At 39.0% G+C, this 21,550-nt stretch overlaps 2 protein-coding genes across 3 annotated transcripts in view; one reads left to right on the forward strand and one right to left on the reverse strand.

Annotated features, from left to right (window-relative positions):
* The first annotated feature begins 104 nt into the window (after positions 1 to 104).
* Positions 105 to 8,079, forward strand: LOC118275121 (zinc finger protein 184-like). Its single transcript, XM_035592985.2, has 11 exons — positions 105 to 258; positions 363 to 633; positions 1,106 to 1,268; positions 1,623 to 1,699; positions 2,647 to 2,777; positions 3,184 to 3,329; positions 3,931 to 4,892; positions 5,599 to 5,762; positions 6,458 to 6,567; positions 7,127 to 7,231; positions 7,959 to 8,079. The coding sequence occupies exons 1-11, from the start codon at positions 226 to 228 to the stop codon at positions 8,056 to 8,058; spliced, it is 2,262 nt and encodes a 753-aa protein (XP_035448878.1). The 5' UTR covers positions 105 to 225; the 3' UTR covers positions 8,059 to 8,079.
* A 729-nt stretch (positions 8,080 to 8,808) lies between these two features.
* LOC118274952 (Fanconi anemia group J protein homolog) overlaps positions 8,809 to 21,550 on the reverse strand; it is a 72,109-nt gene continuing 59,367 nt past the window's right edge. Inside the window, exons 5-19 of one of the 2 annotated variants that reach the window (XM_035592762.2) lie at positions 21,290 to 21,437; positions 18,802 to 19,051; positions 18,152 to 18,379; positions 17,664 to 17,783; positions 17,028 to 17,122; positions 16,261 to 16,391; positions 15,519 to 15,632; positions 14,687 to 14,811; positions 13,137 to 13,328; positions 12,579 to 12,760; positions 12,029 to 12,122; positions 11,494 to 11,607; positions 10,728 to 10,852; positions 9,921 to 10,047; positions 8,809 to 9,275 (exon numbers count right to left, since the gene is read on the reverse strand). In XM_035592762.2, coding sequence (XP_035448655.2) covers positions 9,165 to 9,275; positions 9,921 to 10,047; positions 10,728 to 10,852; positions 11,494 to 11,607; positions 12,029 to 12,122; positions 12,579 to 12,760; positions 13,137 to 13,328; positions 14,687 to 14,811; positions 15,519 to 15,632; positions 16,261 to 16,391; positions 17,028 to 17,122; positions 17,664 to 17,783; positions 18,152 to 18,379; positions 18,802 to 19,051; positions 21,290 to 21,437 — 2,156 coding nt within the window. In that variant the 3' untranslated portion in view covers positions 8,809 to 9,164. The remainder of the gene's footprint in view (positions 9,276 to 9,920; positions 10,048 to 10,727; positions 10,853 to 11,493; positions 11,608 to 12,028; positions 12,123 to 12,578; positions 12,761 to 13,136; positions 13,329 to 14,686; positions 14,812 to 15,518; positions 15,633 to 16,260; positions 16,392 to 17,027; positions 17,123 to 17,663; positions 17,784 to 18,151; positions 18,380 to 18,801; positions 19,052 to 21,289; positions 21,438 to 21,550) is intronic. The other variant, XM_050696827.1, reaches the window with a different exon arrangement.

Genomic DNA, 21,550 nt, shown 5'->3' on the forward strand with positions numbered 1-21,550 from the left:
ATTCATATTATGTTCAATATTTTCAGAATAAAAAGAGATTTTAAAAATCGACTAAAATGTTTTAACCACAGACAATCTTTGTAATTTGTATTGTTGTCACACTCTTGTGTCTTGTCAAAACAGACGTTCCACGGAAAGAAAGTATTGTGATTTTGTGCAATAAACTCATTTATTTCTAGTTAATAATAATGTGTAAATAAACAGTTACTCACATGTATATCAAATATGGATTCGAATTTACCATTTTTTAGTCTCCCGGTAAGTCTCAATTATTTACAATAAACTCGTAAAACAGCTGTTGAAAAATCATCCCAAGAACACAGTGTATGAATGTATTTTTTACAATGAAACATTCCTTTTAGTTCGCGGATACGGAGACTTCAGACTTTTTTGGGAGGATAAAGCCGGAGGGTGCGTACGATGGACTCCACGCTGCGTTACCGTCGCATGGGTCGCTACTGGGCCCCGACGATGTGTTGGCCCAGTTCCTGTCAGGCGATGAACCTCTCGAGGAGCCCGACCTCAATGGACCCACGACTCTGCACTGCGAGATATGTAAGAAGCAATTTGATAACGCCAAGAAGTATTACGGACATCTTAGAGTCCACTCCAAGGATAATCTGTGGGTTTGTGGTAAGTGATCTTCTAGCAACTGTTTGTAAGTAAACAATGGAGCATTGTAGATGTAGTAAGTAACATAAAATAAGTCATCAAAATCTAATTATCCACTAGCTTTGGGTTATATTTTTTATATGATCATCAGAGTCCTTTTTCATTGGATCAATGCCATATCATAGCCTTCTCATCCAATTATTGCCAGTAACTTACCAGGTTTCATTTTTATTTAACTGCCCAACTCTACGATTTTTTCTGGTGATATGGGAGTGTTTACATACAAACAAGTTAACATACATATGATACCCAAACCCAAAACAAAAATTTGTCGATCACACAAAGAGTTGTTCCATGCAAGAATTGCACCCACTACACATTGGATCAAGGTAGCCAGTCACCCATCCATTGAACCAATTATGTAGATATCAAATTGTACTTATGAACCGAAAGGAACTAAACACTTATAGATAATTTTAATATTTACTTTCAGAAAAATGTCCCGACCAGAAGTTCTCGACGAAACAGCAGTTGATGAAGCATGGCCTCACGCACAAGCCTCTTGGTAGAGACTGGAAGTGCTTGCATTGCAACATGGCATTCGAGGCTCTCTGGAAACTACAGCAGCATCTATTTGCTAAACATTTAGATTACAAGTATGGAGACATATGTTTTTTTGTTTAAAACTATATTGTTTATGACACTGGTATATAAAATGCATTTATGGTTTTGTACCCCTAATGTGATTTTACTTTACGTTTAAAATCAAAACGCGACCATACCGGTTAGTTCAGTCGCACAGGCCAATTGAACAAACACACTCTCGTTTCATTCTCTTTTAACGTAAAGCAATCTCATACTGAGGGTATTGAACCCTTGTCTTAGGTTTGATTTTTGGAACAGGCAAAGTAATATAAGGTTTTTGTTTGATATGAGCATTAGACCTGATAATAATGACAGTATGCAGTGGGAAAAATTGTTTGGAGTAATTTATTTATCTTTATTTCCAGGCCACATAAATGTGATCAATGTGAGAAAGCATTTGCTAAGCCATCAGATTTAAAAAAACACAAAGACATGCACAATGGTAAGTTATTTTAGAGTGAGAAGAATTTTTTATCCTTTATTTCTTTTACTATCAAAAACGGGATTTTAGGAAATATGATGATAAGAAAAAAGGAGTTATGATTATTATATTGTTTGTGAATTCTTGATTCTAAAAGCCTAATTCCTGATTGGCTTAAGCCTTCTTTTTTTTGATTGGATGATGATTGGCTTAAGCCTTTTTTTTATTGGCTGATGATTGGCTTTAGCCTTTTTTTTGATTGGCTGATGATTGGCTTAAGCCTTCTTTTTTTTGATTGGATGATGATTGGCTTAAGCCTTTTTTTTATTGGCTGATGATTGGCTTTAGCCTTTTTTTTGATTGGCTGATGATTGGCTTAAGCCATTTTTTTTTTGACTGGCTGATGATTGGCATAAGCCTATTTTATAATTGGATGATGATTGGCTTAAGCCTTTTTTTATTCGATGATGATTGGCTTAAGCCTTTTTTTGATTGGATGATGATTGGCTTAAGCCTTCTTTTTTTGATTGGATGATGATTGGCTTAAGCCTTCTTTTTTTTGATTGGATGATGATTGGCTTAAGCCTTTTTTTTATTGGCTGATGATTGGCTTTAGCCTTTTTTTTGATTGGCTGATGATTGGCTTAAGCCATTTTTTTTTTGACTGGCTGATGATTGGCATAAGCCTTTTTTATAATTGGATGATGATTGGCTTAAGCCTTTTTTTATTCGATGATGATTGGCTTAAGCCTTTTTTTGATTGGATGATGATTGGCTTAAGCCTTTTTTTTATTGGCTGATGATTGGCTTTAGCCTTTTTTTTGATTGGCTGATGATTGGCTTAAGCCATTTTTTTTTTGACTGGCTGATGATTGGCATAAGCCTATCTTTTTTTTATTGGCTGATGATGCCATAAGCTGGATGCTAGCTGAATAAATCTATAATTTAATCTGAAAATTTCTCCACAGATGTAAACAAGTATCCATGTCCAGAATGTGAGATGCGGTTCAAGGACAAGTCCAACCTGAAGCGCCACATGTTGCGGCACGGGAACGTGCAGCCCTACTGCTGCAGCGGTTGCGGGACCAAGTTCAAACAGGTTTGTTTGCTTTTACATATTTAGAAATATTCTATTAACAGGTTTGTTGCTGTTTATTTGTGTGTGTTTTGATCGGATTTTCGATACAAAATCCTCTTTTTTTCTATATGTTCATTTGCGATCAGTCACTGACTATGAGCAAATTGGTTAGGTGCATTGTACAATGAGCAGTGTGCCTTCCAGAGGAGACAGCTACTCATTATAGATAGCTCGACCGGGTCTGTCCATAGGATCAAATACTGTTTTAGGCGGTTTTATACCTATCATGTCAGTCCTGTAACTGGACTGCTAGATTATTTGTATGATTTTCTAGCCTCTTTTTGTAGATGTTTTTGTGATACAAAATACTGTATATAATATATTTATATTATAATAAATTTACCAATATATAATTGTTTCCCAACAGGTGGCCTCTCTAAACCGTCACACTGAAAACTGCGTGCTATACATGTCGACCGCCCAGCCAATAGATAAGGGAGCTAGAAAGAACTACTGCCGCGTCTGTGGCATGAGCTTCCAGTACAAAAGTGCGCTGTTGGAGCATTGTGTCAGGTAATAATAGTTATTTTTAACATCTATTTAGCTATTTATACGGCGGGTGAACTTGATGCCTTTAAAAAGGTTTGGCCACAGAAAGCTCTACAAAGAGACAAGTGGATGGAGGGTAGGGAGGCCTTTGCCCTGGTGTGGGACAACCATGGCTGAAAATAAATATAAATAAAATAGTTATTTATACTGAATTATAGGACGTAGGTCACTTTCAACTGGCTTGTCTGGTTATCTTTGGGTGAAGCCTATGTCCAGTAGTGCATGTCTAGTGAGTAATGGGACATCGGTGACATCTAACTGGCGTTTGGGGAAGGCCAATGTTCAGTGGTGTATGTCTTGTGATTAATGTTAATATAATGATGATGTTGACTGGATTGCACTGGTTTAGAACTTAAGACTGGCTCCTGAACATGTATTTCTTGGTTTGATCCCTGGATTAAGAAGTTAGTATTGTGTGCATTTTAATTGACGTCAAAGTCAATTCTAATAATCATAACATAAGCAGAATGAACATAATTTGTTATAAAAGGACATAGCGATTACTGTGTTAGCTTAAATATTATATTTTATTAATAAATAATTTAATAACTCTTTCTCCCACCAGACAACACACAATATCAACAGCGAAACCGTCAGAACCAGAGAAAGAAGACAAAAGTCTAACTGACACAAATAGAATTGTAGACAACATAGTAGACGATATACTATCGGCAGAAGACGATTACATGACAATGTCCACACAGAATGAAATACTAAACGTATATAACACTAATGATATAGACGCTAACACCGAAAATCTAATGCAAATAGAACTATTAGACGAAATGAACCAACTTCACATATTGGACGGAGAGCTATTTTACAACGATATGGATTTTGATAGCATTCAACCCAGCCACATGTTTAATAACAACACTGAGATCGATTATACAACAGACAAAAATACAGAAATATTATTTGACTATACAGATACGAATAAAAGTAATGATCAAGATATTATGAATACGCTGTTTCATGTGAAAGCTGAGTATTTACCTGAAGAGTTGCTAAACCCGCCTGAAGTAGTGAAACCAGCAGAAAAACCTCCTGAATTCACAAATGTAGCAGTGGACGAATGTGCTACTATATTTGAGAGTGACGTAGATTTGGAAGCTAGTACCAATTTAGCGGCAAATTTAAACCAGTTGATTGGTGAGAATAGTGTCCAGTACATATCTACTGAGGACGATGATACGTTTATAATTAGTTTAAATAGTGAAATTGATGCTGAACAACTGACTGATATGTTGAATATTGGTGTCGAATTAGTTGATAAGAAGGATAATGTACCTGAAACTAGTATTATTAATAATAATTCCGATGTGTTAAGAAAGGTAGCGACTGTAGATCCCAAGGTTGATGATTGTCCAGTCAATGCTACAGTTTTAAAGGAAGATGCCATCGCTCCTATAGAAGATGTGGTTGGTAAAAAGCCAAAGGTACTGAAGGCTAGAAAGAGAGTGTTGTATATCTGCCGGACGTGTAATAAAGTGTTTAAGAGGAAGAATAATTATAAATCTCATATAGGTATGTGTTTGATGGTTTATTTGTATTTAAGTTAAGAATTTGTTGGTGTTTTCTTATTGTTAATTTTAATAACCGATCTCATCTTTGAATCGATCTTAATTTTTGACAGAAACTCTATACTCTATAGAATCGTATCCTTACGCCTTTTATCCCCGAAGAGGTAGGCAGTGGTGGACATCACGGCTCGTAATGCCACTGCACAATGTACACCCGCTTTTAACCATTTGTGTTATAAGTCCCATGTAATAGAGGGTAAGCCTAATGCCATATACCGGGCACAATTCCAGTCTCCGTGCTACTGCTGACAAATTTTCGAAATACTGAATAAAGCCAAAAAGCATATGGCAATAGGCTCACCAGTATTACATGGGACTTACAACATATATTGTGAAAAGAGGATGTACATTGTACAGTGGCATTACATGCCATAATGCGCACCTCTGCCTATCCCTTCGGGGATTAATGCGACGATATATTATTATTATGAGCAAAAAGCCCTTTGCCCGTATTTACTTGGTTATATGGTGGTATTTTATTTTATTTATTTTTATTTATTAATAAAGGTTTACCAACAGCTTCTGTATAAAAAATATTAACTGAAATAAATACATATTAGTTTTGGACTGATACGGTCGCCAATTATAGGTTAACCAGCATTTAGTATATTATTAAAATGTATTATTTATTATTATTTCCATGTCCCCAGCGACCCACGAGCCATCTCTCCGGCAGTACAAGTGCAAGGTGTGCGGCGAGCAGTTCAGCTACCAGTCGACGTTGAACAAACACACGCGCGCCAAACATACACCCGCCGTGCTGCCCGACCACAGCTGTAGTATCTGCGATAAACACTTTAATCATGCTTGGATGGTGAGCCTTTTATATTTTGATTATGTATTAGAATGTACTATATTTTCATAACTAGCGACCCGCCCCAGCTTCGCATGGGTGCAATGTTGATATATTATGCATGTATTATACATATAAACCTTCCTCTTGAATCACTATCTATAAAAAAACCCGTTGCGTAAAATCTGTTGTGTAGTTTTAAAGATTTAAGCATGCAAAGGGACATAGGAACAGAGAAAGCGACTTTGTTTTATACTATGTAGTGATAACTATAGTGAGACATATGAAATTAACTAAAGATCACGGTTTACTCACGTAATATACGTGAGTATGGAGAAAAATTGTACTAGTTTCGAGTCACAGAGAGACTTCATCATGAGCAGCGTGCGCAGACGCGGCGACGTTGCGCAGCCTACTCACTACTACGTCTACTGTGACTGAAAACTAGTAGAGCTTTTTTCCATGTACAATTTTTTTACATAACCTATTGATTATTATTATTAAATTCTTCAATCCTTAAAAGGCTAGCAAGGTAATGGTAACTCCTTTTCTGTTTCGGGTGTCTATGGATTGCTTACCATCAGCTGATCTGTCTGCTCGTTTACAGGCGCGTATACAATAAAAAATGTTTTGTACACTTAAGAAAGTGTCCAATAGCCATCCCTATGTTTTCCTTCTTTCAGGGTTTATTTAATAAGTTGATATTATTGTTCCAGTTGAGAGACCACTTCCTGCGCGACCACGACGGCGTGACCCCCCACGAGTGTGACTACAAGGGCTGTAAGAAGAGTTTCTTCAAGAAGTGCGACCTCGTCGTACATAAGAGGTAGGTCGTGTGCCAGGTATCGACTATGTGAAATTATGAACACCGGAATCTTTTCAAGAATTGTATACTAAAACTAATACACAAATCAATGAATTTGATTCGAAACGATCATAAGTGTGGTAGAGCCATGCTTCGGCACGAATGGGCCGGTTTGACCGGAGTGATACCACGGCCTCACAGAAAATCGATGTGAAACAACGCTTGCGTTGTGTTTCGTTGTGTGAGTGAGGTTACCGGGGGCCCAATTTCCCCTTCCCAATCTTCCCAATCCCCGATTCTCCAACAAACCTTAAATTCCTAACCCTCAAAAGGCCGGCAACGCACTTGTAACGCCATTGGTGTTTTAAGTGTCCATGGGCGGCGGCAATTGCTTTCCATCGGGTGATCCGTGTGTGCGTGTCTCGATCGCGTGTGTTCCATAAAAAAAATTGAGAGTAACTAAATTATTGCGTATAGAAATCTAGCCCATTACACATGTTGCCCTCCATACAACGCCAACCGTGTAGTTATTTAATGCAATATTAAATAATTATTAATATCAATACATACTATTTAACAGGAGCCACACAGGAGAGCGTCCGTACTCGTGCAGTATATGCAGCCGCAAGTTCCAGCAACTGGGACATCTCAAGCGACACGAGAGGGGCGTCGACTGCACTAAACAGTGAGTACACTACGCACAAAAGTAGTATTTTCCATTATGATTCTACTATACACAACCAAATACTATACAATGTGATAGGGGTGGGACTTCTTACCCGTTAAGGTTGAATACTACATGTGTTGAACCCCCAATTGAAAATATTGAAAAATAGCGATATTTTCGGTAAAAATAATTCAGAAATGATTTTGTTGGCACCAAAACATTATCAAACTTATGAAAAAAGTAATGAATTAGTTAGCCAAGGTTAGCTACCGTTTGTCGTTTTGTTTTTGTTTTTACGACGCATACAACCTTTGATATCACATAAAGTAAAAAAAAATATTAAAATAGCCATAATTTTTAAGGGTTCAACCCCCATATTATTTTTATTTTGTCGATGAAATTAGATGTAGTACTTAGCCTTAACGGGTTAGAAGTCCCACCCCTATCACATTGTATACAAATACTATACACAACCAACTAACTGACTTTTCACAATTTGTGTTATAAGTCCCATGTAATAGGGGGTGAGCGTATTGCCATATACCGGGCACAATTTTAGACTCCGTGCTACTACTGAGAAATTTTCGAAAAACCGAAAAATGCCTAGTAATATTTTGTCCCACCAGGGAATCTAACCCGAGATTTCTTGTCTGGCACTTGCTACCACTCGCCCAATGAGGCAGTCAATTTATTTTTCATTTATATTATTATGTTTGGTGATTAATAGATGTTATTTTATTTCCAGTTTACAGAAACAGAAGTCTTGCTCGTTGCTGATCCTGCAGGAAGTGCCGGCGAAGACTAATAACAGCTGTGATATTAAAAAAGTAAAGCTAAAGAAATAAAACTATAGTTACGTAATCAAAGTAGTTTCATTTACTCGACCGACATCTACTGGACAGCTGCTTAAAAAATAAACAGAATTGTTTGATAATCTTGTAATACCTCAAAAAATAGAAGCCCTAGCTAATAAAAATCTTTTATTAAGGTAAGTAAGGGTCAATTTATACTAGCGCAGAGTCGAAGCGCATCGAAGCGTCAAATTCTTTCCAACATAGCCAATTCCAGCGAATACGCGCGCATTCGCTAGAATATGCGCGCACTCTTTGACGTGTAAAGTAATGGACATCAACAGTAGAGCTATTGAATTACTTGCCAGTTGATTGTTGACTTTTGGCTTTTCGATTAAATAGGCAATCGTTTTTTTTTGCACTAGGTTGATTATGAGAATGCGCGCGCACCAATCAGCGTTGTTCAGGAGCGGACCAAGCAAAAATCGCGTGCGCACGTCTACCTATGTAAATTGTGGCGCACGTCTACCTGCGCCACAATTTATTATAATATTATAATAATGAACAGTCTCAATTCAATTTTAATATTCTTTTATAACGTGAAGTACTTGTAGTACATTCATTCCATCCAAAACATTAGTAATTATTTTCTTAATGGGTGTGACACAAAACTTATTGAAAAAGAGCGTAGGGCTAGTACTGGGGCCCAAATTATTTTGTAATGGGCATTTTGAATAGTTTTACGTTTTGTTTTTGTTGAGCAGTGGGAGACAAATAGAAAAGGGTAGAATAAAAGTAATTGTATGTAAACAAATCATATTTATTGCTTAATAATTTTAATATAACACATAATGATTACAACATAGAATTCTTCCATGATTATCAGTACTCTTAGTACGAGTTTGCTTTACGTTTAACGAAATCGAAACAAGAGCACGCTCTGATTGGTTGGTCATTCAAGCTGACCAAAGTGTTTCGATAAAACAAACTCGTACTAAGCCCTCAGATTACAAAAATATATCATAATTTGTTCAATTTTCAACAATTGACTTAATTTTAACTTAATACATCCTATGGAATAGCCTATGGGTCCTATGGAATTGAGCCTTTGGAGTATAGCAGTTGATACTAAGTCCTAATATTGTAATACTAGGTATTTATCAGGTTTTTAAAGACTCTTCTTCTTCTACGATTTTCATTTTCTGCATAAACGCTGCCAAGCCGTTGGGGCTTGTTGCCAGGGACTCGTACGTGTGATGGTTGTTGCCAAGCTGTGGACATAACGAATTTTAAATAATTTATCTTAATTATTTATGAAGGTTATGATGGCAATGGCATTTTTATAGGCATTGGAGTAAATAAGAACTTAGTGATTAATGTGCTGCGGACTGCTTAGCGAGTTTACCGGGACTCCGGCTCGAAAAGCAGGAGTAGGAACCGGGTGGTTTTTAGTCAGTAAGAGTCTGACACTCCCTCTCGCCTCGCCCAAGGCGGGAGAAGTCATTGGACGATTTTCCCCCTCAAGAAAAGTGATTCATGTATGTAATCAAAATTAAATAAAATTGTTTACAACGTGTTTTAATTCTTTCCTTCTTGAGAAATACCTCACTAGACAGTAAGCATTAGGACACAGGTTCGATACTTGGGTCGTTTTGTCACACATTATTGATATCGCTTTTATAAAAAACATTTTTTTAAATATTTAAAACATATTTTCAAGCATCACAATGGTCACATATTAGCCAAGATTCCAGTACATTAAGTGAGTATATAAAAAAAATATCTTTATTTAGTCTCTTAAATTTACACAACTCAAGTGCTCAAAACAGCCCCTGTAAGTGGTTAATAACACTTGTGTTGGGGTTGTCTCGCTCCTCCCCAGTCTTGATATATATACATACATACAAGGTACTTACAAATCGTTTGACCCACTTGGAGAGATGCTCGGTGTAGTACTCCTGTCGGTACCGCGAGTCTACCAGTAACACGGCGCCCCAGTCGCCGCGGTGCCGGACGCAGCGACCCACTGCCTGGTTTAGTGCCCTGAAACATACAGTTTTTTACATTTAATGGGTCGACGTTTGGCCGCTATCTCGCCTGATGGTAAGTGATGATGCGGCCTACGGTGGAGCACGTCTGCCCATAAGTAACCTATTCACTCGGGCCTTGAAGACACCCAGGTTATACCCATTTTTACGTGTCACTTAGATTTTCTCCTGTGTCGTGGGTGCATTTACAAACATACAAGTTCACATACACATCACACCCAGAGCCGAAACAACAATTTGTAGATCACAAAGAGTTGCTCCGCGGGAATCATACCAGCTACACGTTGCTCGACAGCCGGTTGCCCAGCCAACACGTCAACCGTGCAGTCAAAGTCTAATATTATATTAATACAGAAGTAGGGAAGTTTTGAGAGTCTCATCATCAGTCTGCGATAGATCAGTTGGAAATAGGTCTAGCATCATTTCCACGTTGAAATTCGTGTGAGTTTATCTGAGGCCCAATTACCTCCCTCCCCAATCACCCCAATCTCCGATTTCCCAACAACCCTTAAATTCCTAACACTCAAAAGGCCGGCAACAAACTTGTAACGCCTCTGGTGTTTCGGGTGTCCATGGGCGGCGGCGATTGCTTACCATCAGGTGATCCGTCTGCTATTTTACCGGCTTATACCACCTTTTGGTGGTTTTTTTGTATAAAACATCTACAGTACATACCTATAAGCTTGCACTCGCAGCCATTCCTTGCCTGTGAGCAAGTTTTTCTCCTTGATGTACTTGTCGTTGTACTGCATCTTAGCGCTCACACCCGTGTCGAAGAGATTCGGGTACGGTACACCCACCTATAAAAAGATTATATTATATATTTGATAAATATTTTCTTATAGCTTAGTCAGTAAATAAATATAAATGCATTACGCCTTGTAGTTATAGGTGGAAATTCGCATTTTATAATTTTTTGATAGTCAAAACGATGGGGGCGTTTCTAGAACGTTTAAATATAACTGAGAATTTCAAAACTGAAATCGCAATACCAAACCTGGACTGCCTAGCGAATTACCGGGGCTCTAGCTCGAAGAGCAGGAGTAGGAACGGGGTGGATTTAACACAGTAAGTCTTAGCCTTAGTCATAGTCTGACACTCCCTCTCGCCTCGGCTATATGGCGGTAGAAGTCATTGCATTATTTTTCCTAATAAAAAAAGACTCCGGCAATGACGTCAAGAAGAAGTTAGAACTCGAAATTAATAAATAATCGTTTAGTAGTTGCGCTTATAACTATAATTATGTTTATTCTTACACAGTCGCTGTAAAACCCTATTGTTTTAGAGCTAGTTCCGACACGACGGGAATCGCGCGATTTCAGAATCGCATGGAAATCGCGCGGGTCTTATTTGAATGAGTTATTAAGTAATCGTTCAGACATAACCGCGCTGTTCCCGCGTGTCTAAACTAGCCCTTAATATACAAAATAAGTTGACATACACAGATGACAGCCCTCGCCTGCTGGTCTTTGAAGTCCATTCCCTCGGACACCTTCCCCCGATACACGGCGAATAGTAACGCGCCTTTGGGAGTACCCACTGTTTGGTAGAAGTCCTGGAAACATGAAAATAGCAACATTGACATCAATAGCTCGTGGCAGTCTACTGCTGGACTATGTCAAAATGAGGGTGCTTCCACTTCCACAAGAGATGTGCCTTCAATTTTCTTTACTGCTTCCATTTATTTTAAGTCAAATAATATTCCTAAAACCTTCTTCTGTGTCTAAAGAATACCGCAAACCGCATCGAAATCCGTTCAGCCAAATGCGAGATAATCGCGCACAAATATACAGGTGAAACTAAAAACCTAATATTTTTAAGTCAGTTAAAAATCTTCACTCCTCTTTACTGGATAGATTTTGTGAAATCATTTCTCCGCTTTTCGCTTCGCTCCGGCGGACAGGTAGGCGTATCACGGTGTACATGGACGCCGCTAACTGCTTACCATCAGTTGCTCTTATCCATAAAGTACTTACATTCATAGTCTCCTCATGGTCCCTGTCGCTGCGTCGCTCACAGAACACGTTCTTCAGTTGGTTCAGCTCGTACCACAGCCCTGTGTCCTGCCATCTGTATACAAGCTACGATTAGAAGCAACTAACACGAAGTCTAAGTGACCTGCCTGACAATTTGGCTACGAAAAGGAAATATAGAATTTATGTGATTATTTTAAATAAAAAATATCACTTTTTAAAGTTATATTTATATGATAGTGCGGGGCAGATTACACCACTTGTTCGTATGTTTTAAACGAACGTGACGTCGAAACCTTATATTAGAGAATAAACGAAAAAATACGTATGCATTCATAAGCACCAAGTGTAGTGGAAACCGTTCATTTTGTTTTCTTCTAATAATATCTTCTGATTTATTTCGTTGCGGGATCCAAGACAGTTATTCATGTCCCCGAGACGCGCCGGACTTCAGTGTTCCGGTGTTTTCATGGTTGTATCTACTGTAGTGTCCTACTGATTTTGGGAGGTTGTGGGCGGGCTTGTCTCGTAAAAAAGATGTAGTAGTACTTACTCTTTAATCAATCTATCGAGCAAGGAGTAGGAAGGCAGGAAGCACAGCACTCCGTGCGGCGTGAGGCGACACACGCGCAGTATGGCCGCGCCCAGCGCCTGCTTGGCGCGGGGGGAGTTTACTCCGGTCGCGTTGTAGCATATGTCGCCCGTAGCGTCGCCTAGTAGAGTGCCTATCCATACCTAGGAAATATTATAAAATATGTCATTATATTAACTTACTCCTTATTTGATGGGACAGTAGGGAGACAGAGGGTATCGGAGTTTCAATCCTTCCCCCTCCCCAATCCTCAAATCCCCCATTCCTTTAAAGCTCCCATCTGCTTATTATTGGTTAAAAAGTGGAGTTTACATTGTTGGGTACAACCTGGGTGTCTTCAAAGCCCGAGTGAATAGATTGCTTATGGGCAGACGTGCTCCATCGTAGGCCGCATCATCACTTACCATCAGGCGAGATAGCGGCCAAACGTCGGCCCATTAAACATAAAAAAAATGTGTGCCTATACATACATCTTTACGGATAAAAGGGATGCTTTTATGTAATGAAACTCTGACTCACCCTATCCTCCGGTATGACGTGGTTAGGCGACACTCTGTGAGGGAACGTGGTCTCCAACTCGGAGTGCAGACTGATGAGAGGGGTGAGGGTGCCGGATGCCAGGGCGATGCAGCGAGCCGACTGGAGGGCTCGCATCACTATACCGGAGTTCAGGCATATCAGGGATAGAGTTAGGGATTCTTTTGATACCCACTGTAAGTAGAAATAGAAAAGAAAGAGTGAAATATTTATAAGAAATCTAAAATTTGCTTTTTTTTATAAATGTTACCCAGTGCTAGGATTTTATTTACAAATACAAATGTGAATTTTATAACATAAAGATTTGGTAGATTACACACCAAATTAAAAGAAACTAATTAACTAAACATTATTATATTAAATGTGTATGTGAAATTGTATGTTTGTAACACGACACATGACAAAATTTTAGTGAACAACGTTTAGAAATATATATGTAGATTCTATAGGTATAATACAATAAACTCATGTACTTACTAACATGGTCTAACAGGGTGTACTAGTCATATAAGTATGTGCATTGTGCAATATATGAATAAATAAATAAATAGTTGGCTTATTGCAAGAAGTCATTATGTGACATATCCACTATTCTGAGATAAACGGTATTTTAGTTTGAATTATGTATTGGTTGGTTGTTGATTTGCCCATATTATCCTAAATATAACTACGTTGATGAAATTTGTTTTTGCATTTTGTAGAATGTGTCAAAATAAGTCCACTATAGATAAAAACGTATTAAGTGATTTTTTGGCAGTTAATGATTTCTTGCAATAAGCCGACGAAATAATTAAGTAAAGACTTACGTTCTTTCCATCCTGGGTAGCATGAAACAATTATAACAATAAACTTGTTATTAAGTATTTTAGTTATTTGGGACTCTAGTTTCAAATTCTAATTTCTATACATGTAATTACAAGTATACCCCTTAATTATAATCAAATACTTAAGACATTTATCTTTAAACTAGCGACCCGCCCCAGCTTCGCATAGGTGATACATTCCTTCCTTCCTCTTGAATCACTCTATCTACTAAAAAAACCGCGTCTAAATCCGTTGCATAATTTGAAAGATTATACAAAGGGACATAGGGACAGAGAAAGCAACTTTGTTTTATACTATGTAGTGATTACATGATGAGAGTTTCTTGCTCGTTCTTCTCCATTAGAAACAACACATTGGAACGAGCGCCTAGCTTCACTGACGGACGTACTGACGGACGGATTATTAGACGTTTCAAAAGTGCCTAATTTAGGATTAATTGAAATAAATGCTTGGACTTTGACTTTGACCTCCATAGCAATTAGCACGCATCTTTCCATATAAAAAACATAGCTTAGCTGAGTCCCTTTCCACCAGTGCTAAGCTATGTGTACCAATGAATATGATTGGTGGAAGCCAAACGCATCCACAGCAACGTAGCATAGCACATCTCTGGTGGAAAAGCACCCAATCCTAACTTATTAAAGAGTATAAATATAATAATATACTTAACACATATATCTTTGAATATACATAGTATAATGACTCACATCATTAAACTGCGAGGCTCTCCAGCCGGTGTTGGCAGGGGGCGCGCTAGTCCTGCCGGCGACATGCTTGACCAGCGCCGGCTTGAAGTCGTCCATGTACTGACAGTGCTCGCGGAACAGGAAACCTAGGATATAGTGATATAAATAACCAACTATCAACAGTTTGAAGTATTGTTAAGACTTAATTATTATGTTATCGGCTTACTCACGTAATGTTTTGACGAGGAACTCGACTAGTTTCAAGCCATGGTAGCAGCGCGACAATCGCCGCGTCATGTGTCGCGGAATGCTGCTCATGAATATGAGCCTCTAGCATGGCTTGAAACTAGTCGAGTTCCTCGTCAAAACATTACGTGAGTAAGCCGATAACATAATAATTAATTTAGTATGTCTCACGAAAGTTACAATAAAATTATTGTTAAGATACAGCACCCTTGTACGAGTTACGAGATAGCGCGTTCAGCATGGTTCGTATGTTCCACTGTGTCCCCCGGTCGGTCTTCGCAGTGATGACACCGTTTCCTCCCGTCCAATCAGAAACAGAAACCTACCGAAACTCCCATGTCCGGTAATCCCCTGCTTCAGGGGGTAGGTGAGGATGCCGTGGGGCCTCTCTAGCCACTCCTCAAGGGGGAGGGAACATTACTCACTGTTCCCTAAAACACCACAGAAGGTAAGGCGTACAAAATGCCTTAATAGAATTCAAAAAATCCTTAACACATTGAACGCCGTGGTGGTCACCGGTGACCGACGTTAGCGGAGGATTTGCATTCAACAGTTTTCTATTTTCTTACTTAATAATTGCTTATTAATATAATAGTGTAATCCTCACCGAGCGCCATATCCATGGCCTCCAGCAGAGTGCCGGTGGCCTGCGTCACTCCGTACAGAGTGCTCGCGTCCTCTCGCAGGCGGCGGCAGAACGACTCCGCGTTGCGCTTGAAATCTGTCCACAAATAAATATGTTTTTAAATTAATATTATAAGATATAAAATTTTAATGTTATAAGCCGGTAAACGAATAAGAATAAGAATAAATTTATTAATGAACTTCACAATCATCATGGTCTTATACTGTATCACAATAATTTGTTTAATTTTGGTGTTGTCAATCAAGTGTATCGGTAGCCCCCAAACTAGGATAATCCTGTATCTTGGGGAATTGAAGACGGTTCACCTGATGGTAAGCAATCGTCGTCGCCCAGGAACATTCGAAACACCAGAGGCGTTACAAGTGCGTTGCTGGCCTTTTGGGGGTAATGTACTTAAGGGTTGTTGGAAATCGGGGATTGGGAAGATTGGGGACTGTGTAATTGGGCCTACGGTAATCTCACTCACACAACGAAACACAACGCAAGTGTGTCGCGGAATGCTGCAAATGAATATGAGCCCCTAAACATGCCTCGAAACCAGTCGAGTTCCTCGTCAAACAGTTACAGGAGTAAGCAGATAACATAATAATTGATAAAAAAATATATACATATTTTACAGTTCCCTAATTGTTTGATTCGACCAGTTTCAAGCCAAACCGGGGCCCATAATCACGAGTAGTAGTGTAAGAATATATAAACTGACCAGCATATTGCACGTATCCAATGTTGTGGTTGTTGAGCGTGTCGACGAAGTCCGCCGTCTGCTGCCACTTGTACACAGCCTCGTTGTTGTTCACCGGCTGCTGGTTTATCAGGGGGGTCTGGTTCTGGAACCTGGGGGGGGGAAAAGGATACAAAATTAGAGCCTATGTTTCTTTCACCGGTTCTCGTCCAATGATAGAAGTTAAGCAACATCGGGTGTCGTTTGTACTTTATTTTTTTTTTTGAGGGGGGAAAGTCATCCAATGACTTCTCCCGCCTTGGATGAGACGAGAGGGAGTGTCAGACTTTTACTGACTAAAAACCACCCCGTTCCTTCTCCTGCTTTGAGCCGGAACCCCGGTAACCTTTTACGTTGTCCGCAGCTCGTGCCGTTAGTACTTGGATGGGTGACCGTCCGCGAATACCGTGTGACATTAGCTTTTAGAGCTGCAGACTGCCTAGCGGGTTACCGGGGTTCGAAAAGCAGGAGTAGGAACAGCTTGGTTTTAGTCAGTAAGATTCTGACACACCTCGCTTTTTTAAATTTAATGTTCGTTATTAAAAATCGTTATTAAACAGACGTACGGTAATTGTCGTAATTGTCATGCATGAAAAGACTGATGACTATTGATGAAGCGAAAGAAGTGTGTAATAACTGTGGCTATTGGCGTTCCATTGTTTCTGCTTACCGCCATGGGAAACGAGGAGGTAGGATAGGAGAAGGCGAGGTTATGTATGTATGTAATCGTCAGTTATGTGAGTAGTTACCAGTAGTTCCAGCTATTGAGCGTGTTGAGCAGTCCGTCGATGTAGTACTCCACATCCTGGTTGGCGAAGCGGTACTGGGATACCGTCTCCAACTCCTGCAAGAGACAAATTATATTGTTTATCTTTCTAAGTATATTTGGTGGGTGAGAATAGGACTTAATTTTATTAATACTATTTTGCCCACTGCTAAAATAAAAATAAATCCTCTGTCCACACACGGATTTTTGTACGGTTCACACCATTCCATTTTTTTTATGGTATAAACCGGTAAACTAGCAGTCCTGATGGTAAGCAATCGCCGCCGCCCATAGACACCCGAAACACTAGTGCGTTCTCGGCCTTTTAGGGGTTAGGAATATAAGGGTTGTTCGGAATCGGAGATTGGGAAGGGGTAATTGGGCCTCCGGTAACCTCACTCACACAACGAAACACAACGTAAGTTGTTTCACGTCGGTTTTCTGCTCGGCCGTGGTATTACTCCGGTCGAGCCGGTCCATTCGTGCCGAAGCATGGCTCTCCTACAATTGAACTGATCATGACTCGTGGCTCATTGATAATGAATGATGGGGGTTTTCTGTCGAAATGACTTTGATTGATGATTGTTACTAGATTATCACCCACTTCTCTATGACTGACCTTGATAGCATTCTGAATCTGCAGCTGTGTGATGTCGACAGAGGCCACGTCGCGGCATATCCCCTCGATGTTGTGCGCCTCGTCTATTATCACCACCGCGCCCGTCAGGTCTATCGACAGCTGTGGAAGATATAACAAATTATGTTTTAGGAATGTGGGTTTTTAAATGAACTGATTTGTTGAAATAAAGATAGCAAATAAGATAAAGGATTTAAAGGCATTATAAACATACCCATGTCATTAGTTTTCACAAAAAATATCCATATTTTTTGTGGTTTTAAAAGACTGGCTGTGAAATTTACTGTGGTCGATGAAAATTAAAGCAAGAATTTCTGAAAATATCGATATAGTTGATGAAGTTGCAAGCAAGAATTTCGTAACATATTCGCGTTTTTAATTCCGAAATTTTGATATCATATCAAAAAAGGAAATAAAAATTATTATGAAACAGACACAGATGTCGCTAGTATCGTTTTAAAGGTACTCACGCTACTTCTGATGCTGGGATCAATCAGATAGTTGTAGGGACAGAACACAATGTGCGCAGTCTTCGCCATGGCCCTCGCTCCGTAGTACGGGCAGGCCTCCTTCTCCCGTCCGATCTCCACCAGATCCTCAAGGTCGAAGGCAGCCGGCATACAGCCGTGGTTCAGGGCTGTTCTGTTGTCGTAGAACTTGCAGTTTGTGTTCTCTTTGTTTGGACCCTTTCTTATAGGCTGGGAAAGAGATATGTAGGTTCCTAAGTCTATTGTATACCAGTAATGGTCAAACATGTAGATACTATGCACATTGCTCATTTGTATAATCTATAATATGCATTCTATGATGTATTATTATTAACACGTAGTTTAGCAAATATAATCACTGTGAAGGATTAAGGGGGAGGCCTTTGTTCAGCAGTGGACGTCTCTCGGCTGATGATGATGAATGTCACTGTCTATTGTTGAGAACGATTTAAGTAACTAAAATCAACTTTTAGGTACGATTGTTTCTGTCGATGTTGCTTTTAAAAAGATATTGTGATCACAGTATGAACGGTGAGGTGAATCTGGCGTAGTTATTGGACGATATAAAAGGACAAACGGCCTGTTTTTTTGAAGTCGGTTAAACATTAATATCTTCTTCATTCCCAACATACCTTAACACAAGCCCTGCACATATCATTCCTGGTACTCCAGACACTCCTGTCAAACTCCTTGATGCAGCTCTTATCCCGGCTGGAGAGGAGGGTCATCTTCACCATCCCACAGTAGGAGGTCCTCTTGAATTCCTTCACAACTTGCTTGATCTGGGTGTGGGTGCGGGCGCCATAGTATATGGTGGGGAGGCTGGAACCAACAAACATGGACGTGCAGACGCGAAGGTTTTCCACCAGGTCGTATAGGTTTCTGGAACCAACCACCTCTTTATACCGCTTTTCATGCAACTAAGAAAAAACCATGAAGCAAACACAAAAAGGGGATGTCATTACTGGATTTAGCTTTAACATAATGCGTGACACTTTACGGATAGCGTGGGACGTTATAAACCACGCCTCTCTCTCTTTTCTAACATGCAGTCCCATACTTTTTCTTTTTAAAAATAAACGTTGTCCTACACTAGGATTTTCTTCTGTATTATGGGCTTAATAAACATACAATTTCACATATACTACAAACAAGTTGCCAACTGTTCACATTTTAATGTGCCGCTTTCTGAGCGCTTATAAGCTATCTATACCTTTTTACCCGACTGCGCCAGAAGGAGGGTTATGTTTACTTATAATATCATTAAGCAGGGCCCATTTGTTTTGTCACAGTACACAATCACATTATGGCATCTCCTCTTTGTACTTGCTTCATGATAAAGCCTAGAATCTACTTACTTAATCACAATTAATTAATCAATACTTAATTTATATTTAACTATATAAGGTTACAACACTTAATGTACTACATTAACAAACTACAATTTTATTAAACTAAAATTACTTAAATTTAAAGAAACTTATATCTAAAGGAAAAAAAACGTGTTTTGAAAACATGCTAGACTAATAAAGTACATAATTACAAAAAGACTACAAAACATGTTTACGACCTATCCAGTACCTATCTACGCTACATTCACGAGAGATATTAACAACAAACCTCAGATAAATATACCTAGGCAGTTAAATATACGGCAGTCACGATATATATAGTCACAATTCTTGTTGCACTTATTGCTATATTTTTATAATTGAATCAACAAAACAATGTAACCAAGAATTGTATTGTGAATCTGATTGAAAAAGAGTAACCTATGGAGTTTCTTGCTCGTTCTTCTCCATAGAAATCTATACTTTGGAACGAGCAAATAGCTTCACTAGAGGACTGACCGACAGACAGACAGACATTTTGTTTTTTTTTTTAATATTGTAATATTTGCTTGACGTTCAAAAGTGCCTTCGCGGCCTATTTGAAATGAATAATTTGAATAATTTGACTTTGAATTTTTTATAATAACTAACGTTTGACATACTAAATTAAATAAAAATCACTGTGTGCGACATCGCCTGTCAGTGGGTTGCGTAAGTTGCTCATGATGAAGAGTCCCTCTGTGACTCGAAACTAGTAGAGCTTTTCTCCATTAATGTACCTACTTATTGCAATTTCATCCAGAAATGTTACAGTTCTAAAGGTACGCGTCCACAGTTCCACATCGTACGCAACGAATTTTAGTTTGTCTTGTATAGAAACTCATACAAATGCGTCCACTGATCCGCATCGTACGGACCGCATCATCAGCAATACCTACATACGATGCGTACTGATGACGTCATACGGAATGCGTACGATACTTGTGATGCGTACGATGCAGACCTGTGGACGCTTACCTTAAAATACCACTTAACTAACTATAAAAAGAACACAATAAAACAACATACCGACAGATTGGACTCAGTCATGCAACCCAACACTAGATTTTGTAAAAATCCAAAAGACATGCATTCATTACACATGCAACGTCACGCCTTTTATTCCCAAAGGGGTAGATAGTGCAACAGCACATTACGGCACGTAGTGCCACTTCACAATGTACACCCACTTTTCACCATTTGGATTAAAAGTCCCAAGTAATAGGGGGTGAACCAATTCCAATATACTAGGCACAATTCCAGACACCGTGCTGTTATTGAGAAATTTTTGAAAAACCGAGAATACCCAGTAGTAACTTCCTTACCCGACTCGAGAATCGAACTCAAGACACCTTCTCCGTTACGCACTTGTGACTGCTCGACACCAGCGAGGGAAGCATTCATTATAATAATTAATTAAAGCATTAACTGCCAAAAGAAGACTGTTGAAGGCAAATCCTCTGCTAAGCGTCGGTCACCAGAAACCGATGTGGCGGTTAACATGTTAAAAATAGATCAAATAGGTATAAACAGGTGGTTAGTAATACTGGACATTTTAATGATAAATATCATTAAATTCTAGTCATCATTACAATGAGAATAAAATTCATTTTAGTAAAGCACAAGTTACAAAACATCAATTCTGCTCAAAATAAGTATTCCTTGCAGACGACGTTGCGGGTAAATAGCTCATAGAAGATATAGTAAAATAGACCATAGAACGGTAAAAAAAAACAAAACATGCCTTTACCTTATACTTTCAGGAGTTTCAGCCTTCTCATTGTGTTCAGTCGTCGCCTTCTCAGGAGTATGGGGAAGGGAGAATTTGGTGGAGTCTTCATTATCACCGGAGCCCAACCGAGGGCGCTTGTGTATCGTTACTTGATTAGACGGTGATTCTGTTGATCAAAGATTTTTAAATGATAACAACGTTACAACGTAAACAATACAATTTTCTCCTGTGTCGTGGGTGCGTTTACACACATACAAATTTATATACACATTACACCCA

This window comes from Spodoptera frugiperda, chromosome 11, assembly GCF_023101765.2.
Source record: "Spodoptera frugiperda isolate SF20-4 chromosome 11, AGI-APGP_CSIRO_Sfru_2.0, whole genome shotgun sequence".
In the NCBI taxonomy this organism is placed as follows: domain Eukaryota; kingdom Metazoa; phylum Arthropoda; class Insecta; order Lepidoptera; family Noctuidae; genus Spodoptera; species Spodoptera frugiperda.